The sequence below is a fragment of the Antedon mediterranea genome, chromosome 5, assembly GCF_964355755.1.
Source record: "Antedon mediterranea chromosome 5, ecAntMedi1.1, whole genome shotgun sequence".
NCBI lineage: Eukaryota > Metazoa > Echinodermata > Crinoidea > Comatulida > Antedonidae > Antedon > Antedon mediterranea.
Window position 1 is genome coordinate 19117559 of NC_092674.1, and position 25106 is coordinate 19142664.

The 25106-nt window shown below is 32.3% G+C and overlaps 2 protein-coding genes across 2 annotated transcripts in view; one reads left to right on the top strand and one right to left on the bottom strand.

Moving 5' to 3' along the window:
• Positions 1 to 7225: 7225 nt before the first annotated feature.
• Positions 7226 to 25106, bottom strand: part of LOC140049035 (propionyl-CoA carboxylase alpha chain, mitochondrial-like) — a 31733-nt gene continuing 13852 nt past the window's right edge. The window contains exons 10-21 of the mRNA XM_072093847.1: positions 24768 to 24835; positions 24405 to 24548; positions 23979 to 24125; positions 23537 to 23612; positions 18600 to 18710; positions 17916 to 18018; positions 16728 to 16830; positions 14247 to 14345; positions 10827 to 10880; positions 10258 to 10398; positions 9685 to 9762; positions 7226 to 8114 (exon numbers count right to left, since the gene is read on the bottom strand). Of these exons, the coding sequence (XP_071949948.1) occupies positions 8046 to 8114; positions 9685 to 9762; positions 10258 to 10398; positions 10827 to 10880; positions 14247 to 14345; positions 16728 to 16830; positions 17916 to 18018; positions 18600 to 18710; positions 23537 to 23612; positions 23979 to 24125; positions 24405 to 24548; positions 24768 to 24835 (1193 nt within the window). The 3' untranslated portion in view covers positions 7226 to 8045. The remainder of the gene's footprint in view (positions 8115 to 9684; positions 9763 to 10257; positions 10399 to 10826; positions 10881 to 14246; positions 14346 to 16727; positions 16831 to 17915; positions 18019 to 18599; positions 18711 to 23536; positions 23613 to 23978; positions 24126 to 24404; positions 24549 to 24767; positions 24836 to 25106) is intronic.
• Positions 21703 to 22704, top strand: LOC140048903 (substance-P receptor-like). Its single transcript, XM_072093705.1, has one exon. The coding sequence runs from the start codon at positions 21703 to 21705 to the stop codon at positions 22702 to 22704; it is 1002 nt and encodes a 333-aa protein (XP_071949806.1).

Sequence of the window (25106 nt, forward strand, 5' to 3'; positions counted from 1 at the left end):
AATTTGTATAACGAACAAACATCGAAAGTGGGCCATTTTGACCATATTCTGGCCCCTAACTTGGATCCAAGATGGGGGATGATGTTCAAATGTAGTTTAGAACTTTCTCATTTTGATACCCAATATGTAAGGTTATGTGCAGTAACAAAAATGTGTATAACGAACAAACAGACAGACAAACGTACAAACTTATAATATAGATAATAATATATACATAGAGTATATAGAAACTTTAAAGTAAATTGTATAGATATATTTTATTCTATTCTAATTGATTCTAGATGTAAAACTAAAAGTTCGAATAAGATAAAAGGATGGGGGTGGGGGAGAGAAAGAAGAGTAGGCCTAAGTGAGAGAATTATTAATCAAATTTAACTGTGTGTAATAAAGTTAGGTGTATATTGAAGTTTGTAAAATACAAAACAAATACAAAATCGTACTTACTAAATTCAGCTGAGGATACATTAATTAGAAAGATGAAAATATAGTAACATGAAAAAAGTATCATCTGAAAGAACAATAGCATCATATCACAGCGCCGTAACTTAATTATGTATTGTTATAAATACCTTCAGACTTTCATAAATTAATACTCTGTTAAGGAATGTTACAGAATCCGGACATGTAAAAGTATATTTTTGTACTTGCATATTACTTATAAAGTAGTCCAAAGAATAAAAAAAAGAAGAAATTACTAAACATTATGATGAAGACCTACATATTAATTCAATGTAAACCGGAAATAAAAACACTATTAAAAGCATGTTTTATTCAGGGAAGAGTTAAATTACAAAAAAAAAATATTGTAATTTAACTCTTCCCTGGTTTAATTATTGTAATAGTGCAAATTCCTGTGGCATTGTAATATGTGTCTCACCCTAATTAATGGTGAATGGTCACACTCGCATACCGGTACTTTTTAAAAAGTAAATTCATATGTAGTACTTTGCGGAGAGAGGGAGTGAAAGTAAATTTCCACCTATCCATAAAATTATTCAAAAAAATACAGTAGAAGTGAAATTGTGAGATACAATAATAGGCCTACTACACCTAACAACGCATTACATGATCATGAATTACGCACACGATTAGCTTTAGGAGAAATTACTGTTGTAAAATCGATAATAGACAAAACTCACCCTTTTTAAAAAAAGCTTTTTAGTCGTTTCTGGAATGATCTTTGTCGACATTTGACACAATTAGTACATGGATACTGATTATATACTGTAGTGTAGTGCGCATGTGACCTTCGACCAATAGACAGATTCAGGATTATTCATTTCAATGGCGACAATAATTTCCATAACGACAAGTATATAATAAATAATATATTTATGTACAGCCTAGTATATATAGTTACAGCTAAAGTAACAGGCGTTGAACACCAGAAAATTACCACACATCCAGACATGGGGTAAATCCTAGAAATATAGAAATAAAAAAACAAGCATTTAAGTGCGTTCCCCTATCACTTAACAGGCGCCCCTGTGAGTTACGAGTAGATGTATAATATATATACAGTATAAGTGAAATCAATATTTGTTTTTTTATTTTTTTCCTATGGAAGTGAAAATCTGGTTTGTTTCTTTTGATTCTTCTTTAATAAAGAAATTGAAGAAAAGTGGACCGAGAATAGACACAAGGCAACATAGCAATTAAGATAAACACCAATAATCAATACTAACTTTCTGTTGCCTGTAATTTAAATAACTAAATGTATAATGATATTATTTAAAAACAAGGCCATATACATGCCGCTGCGTGCTCAAATTTGAGTTAGTACCAACCGACATTAGTGAGCTGTAGAGTAAAAAAACCAACAAATTTGGTCAGTTCATCTATATATAAATTTACGCAAGGGCAAAATTCGGTAAATCGCGCGTTTTTTCTAGAATGTTTACTCGATGGTATATAAAGTTGGTTAGAATCTCGGTACTGATTTTAACCACCTGATGTAACCCTGTTTACTAATTAAATTGAGTTAGATAATTAGTTATTGACAATTAAAACGAATTTAGGTTCAACGATTTGCCCCAAATAGGGGTGTTTTTCGATTGTGGTATACACTGTCTAATGGATGTCCGTCTTGAAAAATACCCACAAACAATAATACGAGGATGCTTCGCATTTTCCTATCTCCTCCTACGATAATTGTTTTTAATGGCTGAAAACCGGTTGAACAGCTCGAGTACAGCATCATAATGTTGAAGACAGGCCGCTTTTCTTTAAACAAGGCCAACAGCCATTAAGTCGCGTGCTACAATGCATAGTGATACCGGACCGACAGACAGACCGACAGACAGACCGACCGACCGACATAGTGAACTATACTGACCGAAATTACTGAACATGTTTAAAAATGTTGAAATGTTTAAAAACATTTATATTTTTTTAATTTACACGTGCGTAGCCTGTCACTTTTGACGTGCTCGTATAACTTAATTTCGAGTTGAAAAGTAAGTCAAGAAAACAGAAATCGGGCAAAAAGAGTGCGCAATAACATTTAACGCGCAGTGCGCGCGCAAAAATATGCGCACTCATGGCAACTTTGTAAACGCCTAAAATTGCCTGAAACGTACTCTTATTTCATCGAAAATAAATTTTGAAAATTTTAAGCGCGCGTACGCATGCGTTACATGCGCTACGCACGTAATTGTATTGCCATATGATGATTTATGCCCTGAAATTTATGAGTACCAAATTTTATTTAATTGTGATTCATGGTTGTGAAGATATTATTACAAACGTGATTTCGTTAAATCGTGCGTAGACCGCGTAATTTTTTATTGCGCACCGTGAAAACATAACCACATTGATTCCTGGCCATAAGGAATATACTGTGAAAAATTGACCTAGCTAGATTAAACTGATATCAAGATAAGGTCAGAAAGCGATAAAACGCATAGTGATACCGGACCGACAGACAGACCGACAGACAGACAGACAGACATAGTGAATTAACTATAGAGTCGCTTCCACGCGACTAAAAATACTATTTTGATAGATTTAATATACGTTTATACAAATGTATTGATTTGCGATGAATGGAACATTCCAATCTCTGTTCCACAAGTGTCTATTCCCTCAGGCGTCGTATACTCATAACAGAAATTCGATCCATTTTTTTTCAATCTGTGCTGCAGAGGTTGGATATAATTTTTTTTAACGGATAATGAGCTAGCGTTTTCAGTCGCCGTATATTATGTACAAATCTTTATTATTGCATTTAAACCACCCACATCATCACCCTTCCCTCACTGGCATGAGTAGCGTTGTAAAGCCAGTAGAGGATAGGCCTACGGTGCATCAAATCCCCTAAACGCAGAACAACTTTGGTGGGTAGGGTAGGAACCAACTTAAGTCTGAATTGGCTCTAAGAAACAATTGAAAACCATTAGGCCTACTAATAAAGTTGAGTTAGATAATTTAATTTTTATTGACGATTAAATCGATTTTATGATTTTCCCCGAATAGAGGTGGTTTTCACAAATTGTTTTACATTATATAAACATACACGTCGTAGTGATGTATCGTTACATGTACTGTACTATTTCAATCGACTAGGACGGTGATAGTTTCAACAAAGTATTACATAGCAATGTTTTACTTTGTTTAGTGATATATTATTTGTAAAACATGAAAACAATTAATATTTCGTTACTAAATGGATAAAGAATATATTTAATATATTTAAAAATTGTTCCTCTTTGCACCCATCCTCTTCCCCATCCCTCACCCCTAATGTTACATACAAAACACAAATTAAGTTTGCTTAAATTTGACTTAAACAATTGGTCTCATTTTGTGACAAGTTTCTCTTTCGGAAGTAATTCTCAGGGTGCTAATTTTAGTTGAGTACATAAATCAGTGTCTATTTATTCGTTCCTGTAAACGACATGTATTATTGTACGTACATTTGAAATCGCCAGTTTTTTAACGCTGAAATTATTATGTATTCGAGAACAATCTACGGGCACGACCCCCGGCACGACCTAGATGGTACGCGAGCGAAGCGAGCGTACCATTTAGTAAAGTAAAATATTGTGTGGGACTCGTCCCAATAGTCTTAACATAACATAACTTTAGCCCGAACTTGCTTTTGCATTTAAAGGGCGTGTGGGGTAGTGTGTTGGACGTTTGGTCGCGAGTTTGAATCCAAGCTCGTCGCATTCTTAGAAGCATTTTGTGTAAAAAGCGCTATAAGAACGAATATTATTATTTAACTTACATCCGCCAAGGAGGTATGTGTAATCGGTAGCGTGTGTTTGTTACTTGGCAAATTTTCAATTTGGCCAATTTTGTAATGTTTGTTTTTATGGTAATACAATGCAAAAAGATAAAATTAAACTTAATCGAATAGGAAATAGAGCAATTAGACTAGTAGGAGAGCACTTACCTGATGTTGAATCCTTGTATAAAGAAAATGTGTTAAAAAAAGTAAAAAGTATCATTGATGATGAAACACATCCTCTTCACAAACAATTTGCTCTCATGAATTCTGGCATAAGACTACGTGCACTTAATACCAAAACAAAACGGTTTAGGTGCTCGTTTGTACCTAATGCTATACACTTATATAACTCCAGAGTACAAAGGTAAAATGTAACCGATAATTTTTATCTAATTTTAACAATTTTTAGCCTCTTAACTTTTTGTGTGTGTTTTTGTAAATTGTATTTTATATTTTGCCAGTTTTCAAATCACATTTCTGTTTTTTAAATGGACAATAAAGTATATATGACTATGACTACGACTATGAAGTATGTTGATGGGGGTGTGTGCGTGTGTGTGTGTTTGTCATCACTCTAGCGCTCACAGTTTTGATTCGAATGACTCCAAATTACTACCATACATATCACCTGGTGCAAGGAAGACACTGCCCAATTTCGGTTAAAATCTGGACCACGGTCCCAATTCTGGACCACTTTTTAAAATTATTTTCAGACCTGCTAGTGTTAAAAGATAGGACAGAATTTTTCAAAAGCCGGCGAGCAGTCTTAAAGTAACAGGTAAACTGAAATTGCATTTTCTCGAGAACTACTTGTCCAAAAAACTTCATTTTTGTACAAGAGGCAAGAGTTATACTTTTTGATTTGTGATTTTGAAACATAATTTGATTTAATGTGCACGATTTTTGATGCGAGTAGTTTAAAAAAACCTATTTCTTTTCAAATTCACTCGTTTGATTTTCGCGTTGCTGTTCTATTGTTAGTCAACTGAAGCTATTGTTAATTGTGGAAAGGCTTGTTATAACCATTACACCAAACTCATGCTTGTAGTGAAATTAGCCTAAATCACAAACAGCATTAAGACACACACAAATATATATATATTTTTTTTACGGGAGAAATCTTATGTAGGAGAATTTTACAGTAGGCGGAGGTATGGTGTTGTTTATCCGTGGTAACAGAAAGAGCATGACTAAAGATATGATCATGAACAATTCTTCTAATTGTTTAAATTACAGACTTTGGTCTATAGTTGAATTGTCTAAAATTTGAATGTATTTGTTCACAATCGCTTATCGTTATAGATGAATACTCGTTAATCAAAACTTGAAATCCATAAAGGTTAGAAAAATATATATAAGATATTTATATTGAATGAATGGTAGTTAGCAGAATGAATGGTAGTTAGCAGAATGAATGGTAGTTAGCAGAATGAATCGATGTATTCATTAGGTCTATTATTCTTATAAGAAATTCAAGAATACAAAAATAGTCTACATGATACATCTAAATTCTGTACTTTTTTTAGAATAATTGTCTATTTATTTTATTTTTTTTTATTTATTCGACTTCTCACTAACTCAGTTAGTGAAGGATCTGGACCAACAGGTGGTAAACACCTCTAAAACGGTCCAGTCCAAATTTGCACAGTGGCTGTGTTTGTGTGGACTAGTACACCGGAGTAACCCCCTACTCGTCTCGAAAGATGTACTAGGTTCTTTAAAGTGCGCATGAGCTATGTGTACACTGGACCTACGGTTTATAGTCCTTATCCGAGAAGACTCGTTCTACCACCAGAACCATGGAGCGAGTGAGCCTCGAACCCTTGCCGATGTTATGGCTACGTAATTACGGTTCCACTGTCTTAACCGCTCGGCCACTCACTCGCCATGTCGCAACAAAATGTGGGAAATCTTATCCGTTTAAAAGTTAAAAACGAAGGTTGAAAGACATTTACTAACAATAACTACACATAGTCCCATTTTTAATTAACTAAATTAAAAATTGAAGAGGCCCTCTTAACGAAACCATGTTAATCAATGCTCTACGCACTTATGTTTGTAATAAATAATTAAACATACAAAATTAAACATACAAAATTAAACATACAGAATAAGACATACAGAATAAGACATACAGAATAAGACATACAGAATAAGACATACAGAATAAGACATACAGAATAAGATATACAGAATAAGACATACAGAATAGGACATACAGAATATTACATACAGAATATTAACATACAGAATATTACACAGAATAAGACATACAGAATAAGACATACAGAATATTAACATACAGAATAAGACATACAGAATAAGACATACAGAATATTAACATACAGAATATTAACATACAGAATAAGACATACAGAATAAGACATACAGAATAAGACATACAGAATAAGACATACAGAATAAGACATACAGAATAAGACATACAGAATAAGACATACAGAATAAGACATACAGAATAAGACATACAGAATAAGACATACAGAATAAGACATACAGAATAAGATATACAGAATAAGATATTGAATTGAATTGAAATTTATATTTATACTGGGTAACCTCTTCAGTCAAAGACTGGTCTCCCAGAGGGCCCAGTTGGTGATCAGTGGCTGTGATGTACTAATACACCGGGGTAACCCCCTACTCGTCTCGAAAGATGTACTAGGTTCTTTAAAGTGCACACGTGCTAGATGTGTACACTGGACCTACGGTTTATAGTCCTTATCCGAGAAGACTCGTTCTACCACCAGAACCATGGAGCGAGTGAGCCTCGAACCCTTGCCGATGTTATGGCTACGTAATTACGGTTCCACTGTCTTAACCGCTCGGCCACTCACTCACTCAGAATAATATACAGAATAAGACATACAGAATAAGACATACAGAATAAGACATACAGAATAAGACATACAGAATAAGACATACAGAATAAGACATACAGAATAAGACATACAGAATATTAACATACAGAATATTAACACACAGAATATTAACATACAGAATAAGACATACAGAATAAGATATACAGAATAAGACATACAGAATAAGACATACAGAATATTACATACAGAATATTAACATACAGAATATTACACAGAATATTAACATACAGAATAAGACATACAGAATAAGACATACAGAATATTACACAGAATATTAACATACAGAATAAGACATACAGAATCACAATTCCTTTTCCCCGACTGCAAACTTTATTGAAAAGAAGTGACCCCTATCGGAAATATTTGAGATTAATAAATAGCAATCTTTATAAAAATACAATATTAAGAGTTGTTGTAGACAATTTGAACATAAACATTATTATTTGTATACATAACTTGGCCCTTGCAAATTATATAACTAATAAATCTATACAGTAGTGGAAGATCATATTAGACAGTGGTGTTGTATTCAACATGTCCACATTATAAGCCTGTTTTTCACTAAACAAATTTATTTATACACAATTTCACAGTAATGTCACTGAAAAAATTAAGGAATCTGAAAACAGTTTGCCAGATGAGAATATGAAGCACACAAACTGATACTTATATCTTGCTTAGTGTCAGACAGCTTGATGCTTTGCTCTAATGCTTATTCATATCTACACATTGTTTAACGCATTTAAGTTTTGTAAACATTACAGAAAAAATTATTTAGCACAAAAACATGTTTTAATAAAGTGAGATCAACTTAAGTTTAGAATTTATAAATACCACTTAGCAACTCAATACACACGTAAAGTGTGTGAATTGACCCATAATTATAAGTTCAATGTGAACTAGTATTAATGTCTTTATTCCAACTGGATAATTACATCACCCTCTCCAATACTATCACCAGCTTCAAAATTCACTGACTTGATCTGTAATGTATAAAATATCAACATTATAATTAATAAAATAGACTAATTATTAATAAATGAATAATAATTTTTTGTGTGAAACAAATTATTTAAGAGATAATAAATATAGATATTATATAATAATAATAATTCAATAATGATGCCATATCTTTGGTGGAATCGCCCCTATTTTTATCCTTCCTAAAACAACATACCAATTTAAAGAAATTACATCATTAATTATTATTTAATTATCTAATCATTTTCCATTTATAACATCATGATAATTATAAATTTTATGTAAATAAAAACCGGAAATCTTTATATTAAATCAAAATTCAGTGTATATACAACATTACGGTCAGGGTATTATATTTTGTATCATTAGTATAGTAATTATTTAAAAAAAGGTAGATTTTCTTCTGTGGCGGAATAATACTTGATGATTTTTTATTAATACAAAGAACAAGGTGATTATTATTTTCAAGTAAAACTTTAAAATTCATCAAATTCGTCTAAATGTAAACCGGCAATTTGATTTGATTGTTTTTTTCAATTGTCTATATAAAAATTATTTAAATAACTTTACGGTAAAACAAAAAAATTACTTATTTGAGAAAGGAAGGCTACAGTGAAAAAATACAGCCAGAATACAAGATTGTGAATATTGAGTTACTACTCAATCCTAATATTTTTCTGCTTGTAGTATTTTAATAATTAATATTGAAAACATACTTATTTCTATTAGATTATAAGTAATGAGGTACACTAATAAAGTAATTGTGTTTCTATTCTTAATAATGAAAAAGCCATTTGAGATATGGCATTGAACAGGAAAATTAACAATCCTGATAACAATGTTGAATGCCTGCCTACTCTACTAATTTATATATATTATATAATGCACTCTAATATTATTAGTATGAGTACTTAGGACTAAGTGAATGTATTGGAGGCACAGAATTTTAAATGTTAATGGTATTAATGAGTTTTTAACTTGTATGTTCGTTTATCAAATTTATTCTTTATTGATATTTTTACCTAAAATGTAAATATTATGATCAAATTGTTACTAAATAATAATTAACAAGTATTTCCTACCTACTACACTATTTAGTCCCCAACTATGTAACCCAACAACTAGCCCCTATCTATCACTATTTAGTCCCCAACTATGTAACCCAACAACTAGCCCCTATCTATCACTATTTAGTCCCCAACTATGTAACCCAACAACTAGCCCCTATCTATCACTATTTAGTCCCCAACTATGTAACACAACAACTAGCCCCTATCTATCACTATTTAGTCCCCAACTATGTAACACAACAACTAGCCCTATCTATCACTATTTAGTCCCCAACTATGTAACCCAACAACTAGCCCTATCTATCTCCTCATCATTAGAAGTGTGAAGGAAATGCAGTAATGCTAAAACAACAATTAATCCTTTTCTAGAAACATAAGGACAGGGGCACTATAAATGCTGAAACATTAACAAACAGTCAGTTTTACTTACAATGCCTGTTTCTAGAAACATAAGGACAGGGGCATTATAAATGCTGAAACATTAACAGTCAGTTTTACTTACAATGCCTGTTTTTGCTGCATGTAGGCTGTTGTGCATTTTCATAGCTTCTACTATACACACCTCTTGACCCTCATAAACCTAAACAAGCACAATAAACATCATATCTTGGTGATTGATGTGACTACCTTACAATTTAATATACTAGGTTCAAGTCACTTTCTAATCTTTTAAATCTGACACTTACCACTGTTTTCCACTATTTTAAACCATCAAGGAAATAAAATATTTCTTCAATGGTTGTGCAATGTTAGTGCAATGTTGCGGCAGTCAATATCAACCAATACCAGGTTTTAGGATTTGTGACAAATTGCAATAATTGTAATATCAAGAACTTTTTGCAAATCTATTTGAGGCATAGTATAAAATAGTATAAAATTTATCAAATTTCGTTGATTATTATTAAGATTTTTTGGTGGGATTTTCATGTTATTATCATTTGAATACAGAATATAATAAAAACATAATTGATATCCCACTGCATTGAGAAAGCTGCAAAACATGTAAAAGTGTACACCTTCTCCCGGATCCTGCTAAAGGGTTATCTGTACATTATTTGAGTAATGAGACTGTTACCTTTTCCCCCACTTGGGCTGAGAGACTAAATAATTTGCCTGGCATAGGAGAAATCACTTCTTTACTTGTATCTGGTTTTTTCTTCTCTGGCATTAGTGATTGTAATTCAGCAATAGCAGTTGTCACAATATTTATAGGATACTGCAAATGTTTTAAAAATACAAATAAAACCAGTCATTTCAATAAAACAACAAATTATTTAACTTATTTTAAAAAAAATGTTTGCGAAAAAAATGTGTATATAAATGGTTCACAGAAATGAATATCTACAATCCCAAGTCATCATGGGAGATGATGATTTAGTATCTATTTAGTATACAGTGTATGAAGCAAGTTTACATCACAGAACATTTTCTACAAAGGGGAAATTCTGTTCTGTTTTAAACATTAAATATAATTGCTATTATTTTCTAGTATATTCAAGTTTATGTATTAAAATTTAAAATAATGAATCAATTGACTTTGTAACATATAAATGGATGAATGAAATCGGGTAATAATCTGCTCATATATATAAATCATAGTGAAAAGAAAGCTTAATTAATTTACATCAAATGTACACAACTTACTATTGTTCCTTTGAATTGAATTTTCAAATTACCAGCAGCATCATGAGAAATTATCTTAAAGAAAAAATAATCATTATAAATATTCATCATTATAAAACATTTACATAGAATTAAGGATAAAATAAAAGGGTATGTCTAACCATGTCTAGTTGTTGAATCCCAGTTTGTCGACTAATGGAAATTGGTTTTCCGCAACAAAGATTTTATGAATTTTGCGTATAGGTCAAAAACAAAATAACTGTTTAAATTAAAAAAGTGTAATTTATATCATGAGCTAACTTTCTGATTAAAAAAATGGCAAGTTTTACAGAAAAGTACATGCGCATGCACGTTTAAAACATAAATGCAAATAATTAATTTCTAATCAACATCTTACGTATTTCATCTCATTTTAAGCATGTATAAATGTCCAACCATGCAATTTTGTATGCATGCGGGGTGCACGTAGCGTTTAAAATATAATGTTTTCTTGTCAATTATGTTTTTCCAGCCTTTTCTAGTAATTTTACCAAATTTTGAACCATTTTGACTTAAAATTACGTTCTACGAGCATGTCATATTAGACAATTCGCATCCGTTTTTTTAATGAAAAAATCGTCAAAATTACGTCTTTAAAAAAAAAAATCATAGTGAAATTAATTTTTATTACACATTCTGGAAGGTGATGAAGCGTAGATATCGGATCATGCATCAATATGTCTAACCGGACATTGTGACGTCATTGTATTGCCACTCGAATATAAAATATGGGATATTTGTCCCTTTTGTCATAGCTCATCACATTTAATCCACTTGTCCGTATTCCATTTTCCTCCAGATTTTGATATTGTCAAGGTCAATCAATTATCTTTCGCATGATTTACCATTTTTAAAATTGTTATAACGTCTACATGTTCAAAAGCATGAATTACTTGGGTCACTTATTTTCATCATTACAGTAAATTTCAATATGTTTATAGAGCCTCAGAATGAAAAGTGATACTCATGATTAAAACGTTTTCTGGAAGCTGTTGAATTGTAGATACGAAATCATGTACACATTTTGCGCATCGAATAGTCATCCAATGTCCAGTTGAATTATAAAAGGTGTATTTTCATCTTTTGAGTCATGGTTCATCACATATAAACAAGCACGCATCTATATTCTACGTATCCAAATTACGTTAATATATTGTTACTCAGAAAATTCCCTTCCAAAATTGCTATGTTTCATTTTGATTTTGTATTTTTCTAGTTTATTTTGTATTTTCTGTTTGTATTGTTTGAGGGTCCCTAATGATCAGCTTATGCTGGATGGATCACCCTCATAAAATATTGTTGAAATAAAATAAATAATAAATAAAAATTGGAATAAAAGGTGGGTCCCATTATTTTCACCTATGCTGCACTGTATGTTACAATGGCATAATCGTTTTTCTGTGTGCAATATTCTAACGTATGACGTGCACCGCAGATAACCTAACTCGTCCATAGTGACGAGTTAAAATTTAGTTTTAGATTATGATAGCCTGTCGTTCATACCTCTAGACCACCAAGCTTGTGCTGATGGTTAGGGTTGGCAAACATCTAACATCTATTCTAATTTTTTACTCGGGGTACCAGAGTCTAGGACTCACTCATTTTCTCCTCCTCCTCCATCTGGACACTATTGAGTAAAAAGTGTGATTTGTAAAGTACTACTCCTCCCTTATTCGTTGTAGTATGGAGCTGGGATTTGGCATGAATATACTACAGGGACATGTCCTCAAAGCTATAGATTTTTAAATTTCAAACCGGATGCAGCCATATCACGTCTCGAAAATGGACCGTATAGCCGTATTTGGTAGCGAGGTTGATGTGTATGTGACGTCACATCCTGTCTTATGACGTCATTACAGCTTCTTTTGCTGTACCCCGAGTATTGCACATTCGTGCTTGTTTATGATGATGACATCATATTATTTGGCATGTCAAATATGTACATGAATTCAAATCTACAACTCACTGGCTTCCATAATTATTAAGTTAAACAAAATTGGGGTCAGAGTTCATTCTGAGGTGCTCTATGAAATTCAAAAGGTACATTTTAACACACATTTGCCCATTGAAGAGCACATGATTTTCTGATATAAGTTTCACATGCACATGTGTCAATATTTGACAAAAATCAATTGTAAATTGTGTTTTTTCCTTGCTGAGGAAAAAGAAATGAGCATGTGGTGCAAAAAAAAATTGAACACTTTGAAATGATAAAATGTCCTGAACCATGCTCTAACTTGATTAGAAATTTATTTTTAGCTTTTTAAAATGTTGACACGAAATGTGCAAAATTGCCTATATGAAAGTGCAAATGTTTAGTGTTGTACATTTGTTAACTAAAAAACAAATTTCCTCTTTGCATTTCCCCATCCCTAATATTTATAATGAATTCCGTATGGTATTTCTATCAATTGGCCTGAGTTTAGCAATTTTCACTGGACCGTGTAGGTATTGAACCGCTTTACATTTACTAATGTTGAATCAGACATTTGGCCAGATTTCTTTTTGCGCCCCACACTTTAGTTGCGCAAACTCCATAGAGTATAAATATTATGTTTGTCCCCCTCGAAAGCCCGGGTCTTGAACTACCTGATGTTCATAATTCTATATTTTATACTATATAAGATCTAAATTTAGTAATAGTTTAGTAATTTATATTGTTACTAAGAAAACGTGATTGTGATAATAAAGACATAATTTTTCGATATGAATGTTATAATTGTACATTATTGTCATTTCAGTAAATTTGATTCAGGATTTGGCAAATTACCATTAATTCAGGACAACAATTTTATTTGACTACATAGATGACTGCGTCCATATTTATTTACTGTGTGAGGACGACATAGGCTTACAGTCCTGTGGTACACATAGCCATCCATGGATTTTAATATTGTTTGAAAATATAGAGGAAAAAGATAGGATAATTATATAAAAGAAATATAGAAACAGAAATAAAAAACAAGTTGTAACTGAGGAATTTGTATTGTTAAATTGTATGTATGACTTTGACAGGAGGAAATATAATGGTGGTAAGTGTTGTTAGTAACAATAAAAAAACAAAAATGTTTTTTTTTTTAATTCTTTGTTTCCTGTACATTTTTTTTTATCAAAACTTTTCCAGGCTTGTCAACATGTTGTAACTTTGGTTAGAATAATGGGCTTTTCTCTGAATTTGTGCAGCCAACTTTTTTGATGGCTCCAAAGCTGCATAGTGTAATGCATATTATATGAAATTAATTGAAGTATGCTTAAAATAAATTTTAAATACAGCATGTTTGATGTCATTTTAAAAATGTTAAAAAATTCCTGCACATCTATGCACTGTTTTTTTTCCGCACAATATGTGTTTTTTAACCTTTTTTACTTGCTAATCACAAGCAAAATAAACACTTGGTTTACCTGAACACTACATGCCTGATCATCGACCTCTAGATCTAATAAGTCAGCAGAAATTGACCAGGATTTGTTGACATTTACTATTCTGTCTCCTATAATCACCTATGGAGAAACAAAACAGTAAATATTATACAGATATTGACTGCTTAGAGGTTAAATATAAGATTTGACATCCCCGAGGGAATGATATTAAGTTTGAGGGAATATATATTCCCCGAGAACTTAATATCATTCTCGAGGTGATGTCAAATCTTATATTTTACCGATATAAAAGGCGATATCTGTTATATTATATAGCCAAGAACAAGTCTGCTGGGTTGGGTGAAGCTAGGCTAGGCCTCCTATAGGCCTAGGCCTAGTAGTATTTTTTATTGTATGTAAACAAGCCTGCCTAGACACCTTACCTTGCGAAGAATAATATACAGATAATTACTAATTAATGATTCCTTGGCAGTAAAATATTCACTTAGGCCTAGCCTAGGTCGTTTAAATTAACAGAAGAATTTCCATCAATAAGCCTATTAATAATAATATTATAATCAGGTAGGCCGAATAAACAATTCGTCTTCTTCTCTTCGAGGAGCCGAATCGCCGGATGTTCAGCGCTTACTAGTTACTATGTTACTACCGCGAGTTTTGACCAATCACAAACGGTGTTTCATCACATTTAGGGAGGACTAATAACAAATGAGGGCGCTATGTATGCATAGCTTAAATAGTTTAAAAGATTAATTTCTTCAAGCAAGTTCCGTGGCGCAGCGGTTGAAGCGTTGTCTTGTGATGGAGTGACAATTCCATCCCGAGTTCAAGATCCAGTAGATGACTTTTGTTTATTTATCGGCAAACGTGAGTGTTGCACACGAAAATTACACAGTCAGTATCATCTACCTCGAGAATTTATATGATTAATGACAGGGGACACGAAAATTACGCGAAAATTACTCAGTCAATATCATCGTTCTCGAGGATATATACGATTTACGATCCTCACAGCGGTAGTCATGTGACGCAGTTTCAACCAATCACGTTCACGTATTTACATAGGCTATGTAATATACATATTTAAGTCAAATTGTGGCATACACCATTGTATACATGTATTCTGAAAAATTAATTTTCCTTAAAGTCAAAAGGTTTCCAGCACTGGCCACAGCGCAGATCTGTTTCAAAAGGTGAAGGAGACAAATAAAAGCTCTCTGAGCAATTTTAGATCGTTTCATTCGATTTCGAGCATATTTTAACTATATTCTGCAAGATTGTCTCGCTTTTAATGTTGTAGCAACCCTGAATTGGCCCGCATTTCAATGTTTTTACGCGTGTAAAATTCACAATTTATTCTGCACACTGTGTAAACTAGAAGACTGAGCAAGAGAAAGAGTTGAAAATAACACTGTAGATTTCAAGATTCGACCTAACTAAAGATTTCTATAAAATAACTAAAGCCTTTTTAGTCTGCAATGTCGCCAAAGGAAACCAAGAAGTCTATTGCATTTATAAAATGTTTACAAAAATGTAAAAAAATACTTAAAAAAAACCAAGGTCTTTGTGAACAAAGACTCTTTCAAGTAAAATATTATTAATATTGAAGTCATTCAGACGTGTTACCATCAAAAGTGACTCTCTGAAACCTGTTTACAGTAACTTGTAAAAAATAAAATCATGATTTAAGCCAAATTTCTGGAGTTTGAACAAGAGTCATTTATAAAGGCTTTTGCCATATCTCTATCAACTTCGCATTGACCCTTTGCATTTATTGCATCATACGCATGTGACAACAGAACAGACAAATTGGTTTCACAAGACCTTCCTGGGTAAAATCTGTGTTGATGGTCACTAATAACTGGTGATATTTTGGTCATGTACAATTTTTTAAAAGACTTAGAAATAGTAGCCAACAACGAATCGGTCTATAATTGCATACATCAGATTTAGAACCAGCTTTAAAGATAGGGCACACATTGGCTTGCTTCCATTTTATCAAATACATTTTTACAAGGAAAAGAAAGAGGTTTGGCAGCTAAAGACAAAACAATATTACTCAGACCGTCATGACCTGAGGCCTTATGAGAATTAATTTCACTAATGTGTTTTTCTATAACCTCCTGATTATTATTATGATCTATATTTCCAAAACCCAACCATGGTGGGCCTGACGTCTTCCGTCTGGAACCTCCAAATCTGTCACATTATTCATCAAAAACACATCTAATGATACTGGTAATGTTTTTCAGAGGATTAAAAATAGCTCGTTGCCAAGTAGACCAGGGTTTTCCTATTTATAACACAAGTTATGTGCAAAGATATGAATTATTACGATGATAGAATGAAAAAATTACACCTTTGCAATCATAATCAACACTACAGAAAATAAATAAACAAATTCAGGACCATCCCACCCTATAACATAGGTGATGGGGATATGTCCCCTTTTCCTCTGCGCCAGAGTAACCTGTACGGTATTGAATGAATCCTTCAATTGCTTACTTTGTAACTTTTCTCAAGGTCTTCTACTTGCACAGATATATTTTGCTTTTCAATATTTACAATGAGGTTTAAAACTTTCTGAGGTGATCCCTTACAGCCAATTCTATAAAAAGAAAACAATAGTGGTTGTGTGAAAACTGTCAATATTTTAGTTGCTAATTTAACTGATTACAAATTCATACAGTATGAAATAGTTATTTTTGATACAGAGTATCATAACAATCATATTGAAAACAAAATAATTAACACTTTAAATAATTAAAGGCCTGAGGCCAGACATAAAAATTACAACCCTTGGGTAACTGAACACATTTTTATGCTAATAATAATTGAATCGATGGTGATTTAGGGGTGATACTACTATGTATTATTAGAGAGGTTTCGCAATCTTACGAATACGATAACGAAAACGGATACGTTACGCACACGTATTCGTTTTCGTAAGCCATAAAAAAATCTGTTTCGCATGGCAACGAAATATTGAGGCGCGTCCAAAATATGACTGCGGTAAATTAGAGCGAAGCGCAGGTACGTGTTGCTTGGTGCTTAGCTGCCTAGGCCTAGCGTAACATCAAAGCGAGTGAGGACTTTAAAAACTGCTATTTATCAAAATTGACTTGGCATTTTAGTAAATTACTTTAGTAAATTACTTTCAATAAATCTATAATTATATTATAATCATGAATCATTCCTGATTCAAATGCAAAATGTGCAAAATATATCAGAAACTATACTCGTTTTGTAGTTACGAATATGACTGGTGATATTCGTCAACACGAATATGCTTTACGAATATGAAATGGGGATCAGCTCAAAAGTTTCACAAATGTATGACGTATCCGTTTTCGTTATCGTATTCGTAAGGTTGCGAAACCTCCCTAATGTGTTGCTGTTTCACGATAATGATGCTATACTGATTGCGAAACTGCACATTAATATAAATGATATTGCTGCTGATGTTGTTAATGTATCAGTTTTTTTATTGAAGATGGAATTGATGATAAAGATAATATGACTAAAGCTGCTTGTCCAATCAGCAGTGAGCATAAATGATCTTAATGTGAAAGCAAGTTCAACGCTCAGGATATTTTTTCATAGGCGCAATGTGAAAGCAGCTTAACTACTAAACAATTATAAAGTTTTCTTTGCCAGTCTTAAACTAGCAACAAATTAAACAAAGTGACATACCTGGTTTGATTTAAAAATGTTCTATCTTTCAGCAGCTGTCTCATCAAAATACTTGTTGCCATAGAAACAAGCTGTAGTTGCTCGATTTCAGTTAATTTGTGTCCTAAACGAGAATAGAAATATATAAAAACATTAATGTAAGAAGCAAAGGAAAATATTGACGAAGCAACATGATGTATTCTTCCCAGCCAGTAAAAACTAAAACATGAACTAAGGGGCACTTATTGAGGCATTGCACTGTATAACAAGTGAATGTGAGCATAAGCTGTGGATTGCATCCTACAGTATAGTTTTCCTACAAAAAATATCTATCAGCTAATTCTGAGTGCCAGATTTGCATTGTTATGAATTAAACTTCATTCCACCTGCAGCCTCTTTAAATAGAAAAGCAAATTTGTCAACTTATTCTCTCAATTAAGTATACTAATTATTGATCAGTAACAAGCAAATCTCCAAAAAGGGCAATTTAATTTAATACTGACACAGTTGAATTTGTTTGGAAAAAAATATCAAATTATAGAGTAGTAGGAGTAGTAGTTATCCAATACAGTAATTAGTTGTCAGTTCAGAGGCATACTAATATCTGCCTCTGTTTGATTAGTTGTGTGTGATTAGTTGATGGTTGACAATAAATCACTTTTGACTTTTATAGTTAACATTATTGATTTAAAAAAAAAAAGAAACCTTTAAATCCTTCTGGGTATTCTTCTGGAAGGAAGTTGGTAGTTATAGCACCATCAATAAATCGTGGATGAACTAACACATCTTGTAGAAGGGAAATATTATGGGTAACACCTAAAATAAAAGAAATGGAAATAATAATTTAGTACAAACGCATCTTTTAACTGTTATAGTACTCGGACTGTACAGGATATGCATCCCTCGCATCTTTTCACTGTTATAGTACTCGGACTGTACAGGATATGCATCCCTCGCATCTTTTCACTGTTATAGTACTCGGACTGTACAGGATATGCATCCCTCGCATCTTTTCACTGTTATAGTACTCGGACTGTACAGGATATGCATCCCTCGCATCTTTTCACTGTTATAGTACTCGGACTGTACAGGATATGCATCCCTCGCATCTTTTCACTGTTATAGTACTCTGACTGTACAGGATATGCATCCCTCGCATCTTTTCACTGTTATAGTACTCGGACTGTACAGGATATGCATCCCTCGCATCTTTTCACTGTTATAGTACTCGGACTGTACAGGATATGCATCCCTCGCATCTTTTCACTGTTATAGTACTCGGACTGTACAGGATATGCATCCCTCGCATCTTTTCACTATTATAGTACTCGGACTGTACAGGATATGCATCCCTCGCATCTTTTCACTGTTATAGTACTCGGACTGTACAGGATATGGATCCCTCGCATCTTTTCACTGTTATAGTACTCGGACTGTACAGGATATGCATATCCCTCTTCATAAAAAAAACATCATTTCAATATAACATAAGATTTAGTGGACCTAAACTATGGAATAAACTACCTTCAAATATTAAAGATGCTGTATCTAAGAAAGGCTTTTCATTTAAACTTCAAAGATATATCACATCCAAGTATTAATTTTTATTATATTACATTTTATGATAATAATTATAATGACAAGAAGATGAACAGTTCTTATTATTTTTAGTTATTTTCTTATTTAGTTTAACCCATGTTATGTAAATTTATATTTTGTTATTTCTTTTTTTTCTTATTCTGTGATGTTTAAATCTCATCTTTGTTTAGGCATGTCTGTTACAAGCTTTTTGCTTTTTTTGAACATGTCTTCTTCAATTTAATTACCTTTCTTTACACCATTTTGTATACTGTTTTAATTTGAAGAAAATAAATGTTACTTTGATCGATTGATTGATTGACCTAAAAAACACTGTTTTACTAAACTTATGTAATAAATAGTGTATACTGTATATAGTGCTTTTCCAAGCTGATCAAAACAGTTCACAATAGATTAATATGCGGTAACATGCAACAATCTGCCCTAAGGGTCCCTTAACTTCGAGGTGCCACCAAACGACATCCTATCTATAGTGCAGAGCTTAAAGTGGACCAGTAATATGTGATAGCACTATAGTACTCGGGCACTATAGTACTCGGGCACTATAGTACTCTTCCGAACGATGCACTGGGTTCTTTAAAGTTCAATACAAGCATTTAAGAAAGTGGATAACCAATTATACACCTCCTTGAACATGCTGCTACATCACATAAATAAGGTGGTCATTTTGGTGCCCTTCTATTTAAAAATTAATATCAGGGAAGAGCGAAATTACACTCGATCCTGCTATTATGACTAATTACCACAACTAGATGGTACGCGAGCGAACCATCTAGGTCGTGTCCACAGATGGTTCTCGAATACACAGTAATTTCAGCGTAAAAAAACTGGCGATTTCAATTGTACGACTATAAATACATTTTCGTTTTCAGAAAAGAATAAATAGACACGATGATTAATGTGTAAAATTAGCACACTGGGATTTAGGCCTACATCCGAAGGAGAAACTTGTCTTAAAATGAGTCCAAAAAACTAAAACTGTCCCTGTTATAGTCGATTGAAATAGTAAAGTACATGTAACGATACACCACTACAACGTTTATATTTTTTATAATTACTAATTAATACAATAAACAGTAATCACATTCACAGTAAGAACATTTCCATTCAAATGGTGACCAAAAATGGTTATTATGTACAGTATTTACAATATTGTCAAAGTATTGCAATGCTATATCTCAGTTGTAAGTTTATTCTCAAAGGGCCCATAAATTTACCTACTTGTGTTAAACCATGGAGGGCTCATAAATTTACCTAAGAATTGGGAGTCTGAGAGATTGGAATGTTCCATTCATCGCAAATCAATACATTTGTATAAACGTATATTAAATCTATCAAAATAGTATTTTTTTAAGAAAACTGGCCTGTCTTCAACATTATGATACTGTACTCGAGCTGTTCAACCGGTTTTCAGCTATTAAAAACAATTATCGTAGGAGGAGATAGGAAAATGCGAAGCATCCTCGTATTATTGTGTGCAGGTATTTTTTAAGAGGTCATCCATTAGACAGTGTATACTACGGTCGGAAAACACCCCTATTTGGGGCAAATCGTTCAACCTAAATTCGTTTTAATTGTCAATAACTAATTATCTAACTCAATTTAATTAGTAAACAGGGTTACATCTGGTGGTTTAAATCGGTACCGAGATTTTAAACAACTTTATATACCATCGAGTAAACATTCTAGAAATAACGCGCGATTTACCGAATTTTGCCCTTACGTAAATTTATATATAGATAATACATACAAAGTGTACTGAAAATTAAGTGTTGCTGAGCATCATTGGATCTCAATTTTCAATTGAACTATTATTTCAACAAATCTTAAATTAATTTCCTGAATCACCTAGAAACTGAATTGTTTTTGTAAACATTTTCACTATCTTGACCGTCATAATGTGGACATTTCATTTAAATTAGTAACTAATGTGATATTGATGGATTTATTGATAAAATATAATGTTGAACTTTGATGTGATTATAAATATTGCAATGTGTATCAATTATAGATACATTCGTTGTTGTCATGATAGCAGAAAAAAGACAATAATTAATACATTTGGTACTACAAGTCACTGCTTTTCCAATGAGTATAACCATTTCAGAATTATAAATTATTTCCCAAATACAATCTGAAACTCAATTGATGTGGAAGTTGTGAAATCACAACATTTTGACATCATTTTAAAGATAACAAATTCTGAGAAATGAGTCTGGACTTAGAAAACGCATTTGGTCAAGAAATACGGAAACAAGCAGGAGTGTGGCTATGTATATATGCAGTGATTGGCATTATTGGTATATTCGCAAACCTATTAGTACTTGCTGTGTTTCTTGTCATTTCAAATTGTGGTAGAAATATGACTGCAGCACTCCTCACTCATCAATCAGTAATTGATCTACTTTCAAGTGTTGTATTTCTACCTTTTTATGTTATCCCAGAGGGATGGTTTATTACAAATAAAGATGCCGGTGATGTATTTTGCAAAGGTCGTTCAGTTTTCTGGGTGTTAGCAACTACATCAACAATGAATCTTGTGTTAATTACTGTTGAACGATATTATGCCATTGTTCATCCAATCAAGCACTATGTTCATTACAAAAACATAAAGTTATGGCGGGTGTTGCCAATAGTTTATATTTACGCTTTGTTCACCCAAGGTCATCTGTTCTTTGTTGCACAAATTGACGAAGACTTTTACTGCTTTTATAATTGGAGTAATACAAATGAAAATCTTCAAGCTATCATTGGAATGCAGAGCTTTATTTTTTCATGGTTGATACCAATTATAATTATTGTATTTGCTTATTCGACAATCCTTCTTTCAATACGAAAAATGGATTTGGGATTCCCCAATGGTTATGGATCTGGCGGCAGCAGGCGGCGGTTCATTGCACAGAAAAACCTTACCAACACTTTTATCGCTGTTTCCATTGCATTTGCTGTTTGTTGGACACCTGATATGTTTTTATATCTTACTTATAATGTCAGCTCTGGTACATTACCAAAAAATATGGAAAATGGAATTGGCCATCGTTTAACAGTGTTGTTGTCAGTTTGTAATATGGTTGTTAATCCTTTTATTTACACTTGTAAATATAAAAAATTTAAAACAGGGCTATCTAAAATGTTCATTGACATTAAAATAAGTTCAAGACAAACAAGAATATCAAACATTAATGTTACAGATTGTCAAACTGAACTATAGATATTCAGAATTTGAATCTACAATTATAAGTAAATTATTTTTACTCAATGAATTATTATTGCTGTTAATAGAGAATAAATTATGTATGTATGTATAAAGTATGTATTATTCAGAAGACAATTGATGGGCATGTTTATTATTATAGGCCTACTGTATATTTGAGATACTGTCTTTTTATATCATTCCACATCCATAGAAAAAAAAACTAAACAAATTAATGTTTTCACTTTTATATAAAGAAAAATGAACAGTTAAATTCAACCAAAATCTCATTGACTTCCAGCCAATTTGACTATTTTTTGCTTTAAATACAGTTTTTTTCAGGAAAATCCTTTTGTTTTCTATTCAATTGTGTGAAAACTAAAATGGCATATTCAACAAAAACATTATTATTATATCTTTAAAGGGTAGCCCTAGATATCTGGTATTATAGTACCATTGCAACAACTTTGATAATATAACCCTACTTGTGTTACTGTACTTGTTCATAATGTTATAAGATCTAACTTTCAGATAAACTGCTATTTTGTTGGTTTTCTTTCCTTCTCAAATTATAGAGAGGGTAATGGTAAATAGGTGACATGGTTCATGTGAGCCATCCGAATTTGACACAATATTCTCCTGTGGCATTGTTTGTGCCTTTAAACATAGAATAATAAAAACTATAGTCACACATCTTAATATTTATGAAATGTACTGTCCAGGGTGAGCAGATATTGTTTGAAAGCCAATTTCATGACTGACATTAGACCGCATGTGAACAGGATTCTACATGACTGTATACATTTATTTATTTCCTGTATATATTTTGTCACACTTTTTTGGTACCTACCTCTTATTACATATGAATCAAGGGCCTTTTTCATAGTGTCTAAAGCTTCCTTTCTTGTAGATCCGTATGTTACAAGCTGTAAATGAATAGACAACAATCATTGTTGCACAAAATAATTCAATTCAATTTAAAAAACAAAACCCATATTCAGACATCTTTTGCAATGTGTGGTATAAATCAAAAGACAAAATAATGTATCAGAGACATTTTGAATAAGCAATTAAATGATCACAAAATATGTGACAGCACAAAATACATCATGGATAGTGACTACTCACTTAAAAGAAAAATTTATTCAGCACTTATTACAAAGTTTGTCATTGACATCAAATGAGACCGAAGTCTACAACCAAGATGAACAATTCATTCAATTGGTTAGTATAGACACAATTGATTGAACAGTATCCCAACATCACTATCAACTTAATAAGAGTAATGTTACCTTTGATATCATAGGATCATAATAAATGCTAATCTCACTGCCTTCGGTGATGCCACTGTCAACTCTAACCTTTGGTATATGCTCTGGTTCCATGTACTTGTAGAGTCGACCAATAGATGGCAAACCAAATGTTGCTTTGTATGGATCCTGATAAATATAACAATTAAATTGAGTCTTGTGCAGGTAGCTATGTGAATATGAGAATTCATTCAGGCACAAAAGACAATTTAAATATTTGTTTCACAATGAGATATGTCATTTGAGTCTAAGAGTACAAATCATGTCATGCATACTTTTAATGTTATAACCAACAATTAGAGTCTCTAAATCAGGATCACCACAAGCTGGGAGTAATATATATTTAATCATACTTTGGTTCTTGTAAAGCTTAAAAAAATGGAAATCATAAACAGAAAAAAAGACTACCTCTGCATATACACGGCACTCAACTGCCCAACCATTAATTCCTATATCATCCTGTGTAATTGATAGTGGATGACCCTTGGCAACACGGATCATTTGATGAACTAGATCTATTCCTGTAATACATTCAGTAATAGGATGCTCTACCTGTAAAAAAGTTTAACATGCAAAAGTTTTAAGTGCATTCTGTAGAATGGTTGACTTGAAAAGAGTAAGAATGTGTGTTGAGTATTGCTTTATTGAAAAATTGAATTTTAATTGATAATTAATTGGGTTACATTCAATTATTATATATACAGTGTATGTACATTTGAAAGTGTCTTGTAATAATTAAATTATTACAAGTAGTAGCTAACCCAAACTAACCTGTAATCTTGTGTTCATTTCCAAGAAATAAAAGTTGCGTTGCGAGTCAACAAGAAATTCAACAGTACCTATAACATAAATTGTGGAATTTGAGTAATATAATAGTAGTAGCAGAAATCCAAGTTTTGGTCTCTCTTGATATTTTGAAATAGGAATTAATCAGTTAGAAGACGTCCTAGATATAACCAAGTAAAAAAACATTGAATCAAATGGATTCTATGTATGGAACTTTATATATTATTAAAATGTTCAACCCTGTCAGTGTATTTGTTCGAACCTTTTATTCAGATCTGTAATTTAGTATAGATCAATATACTTCCTTGGTGATATTCTTCTAAA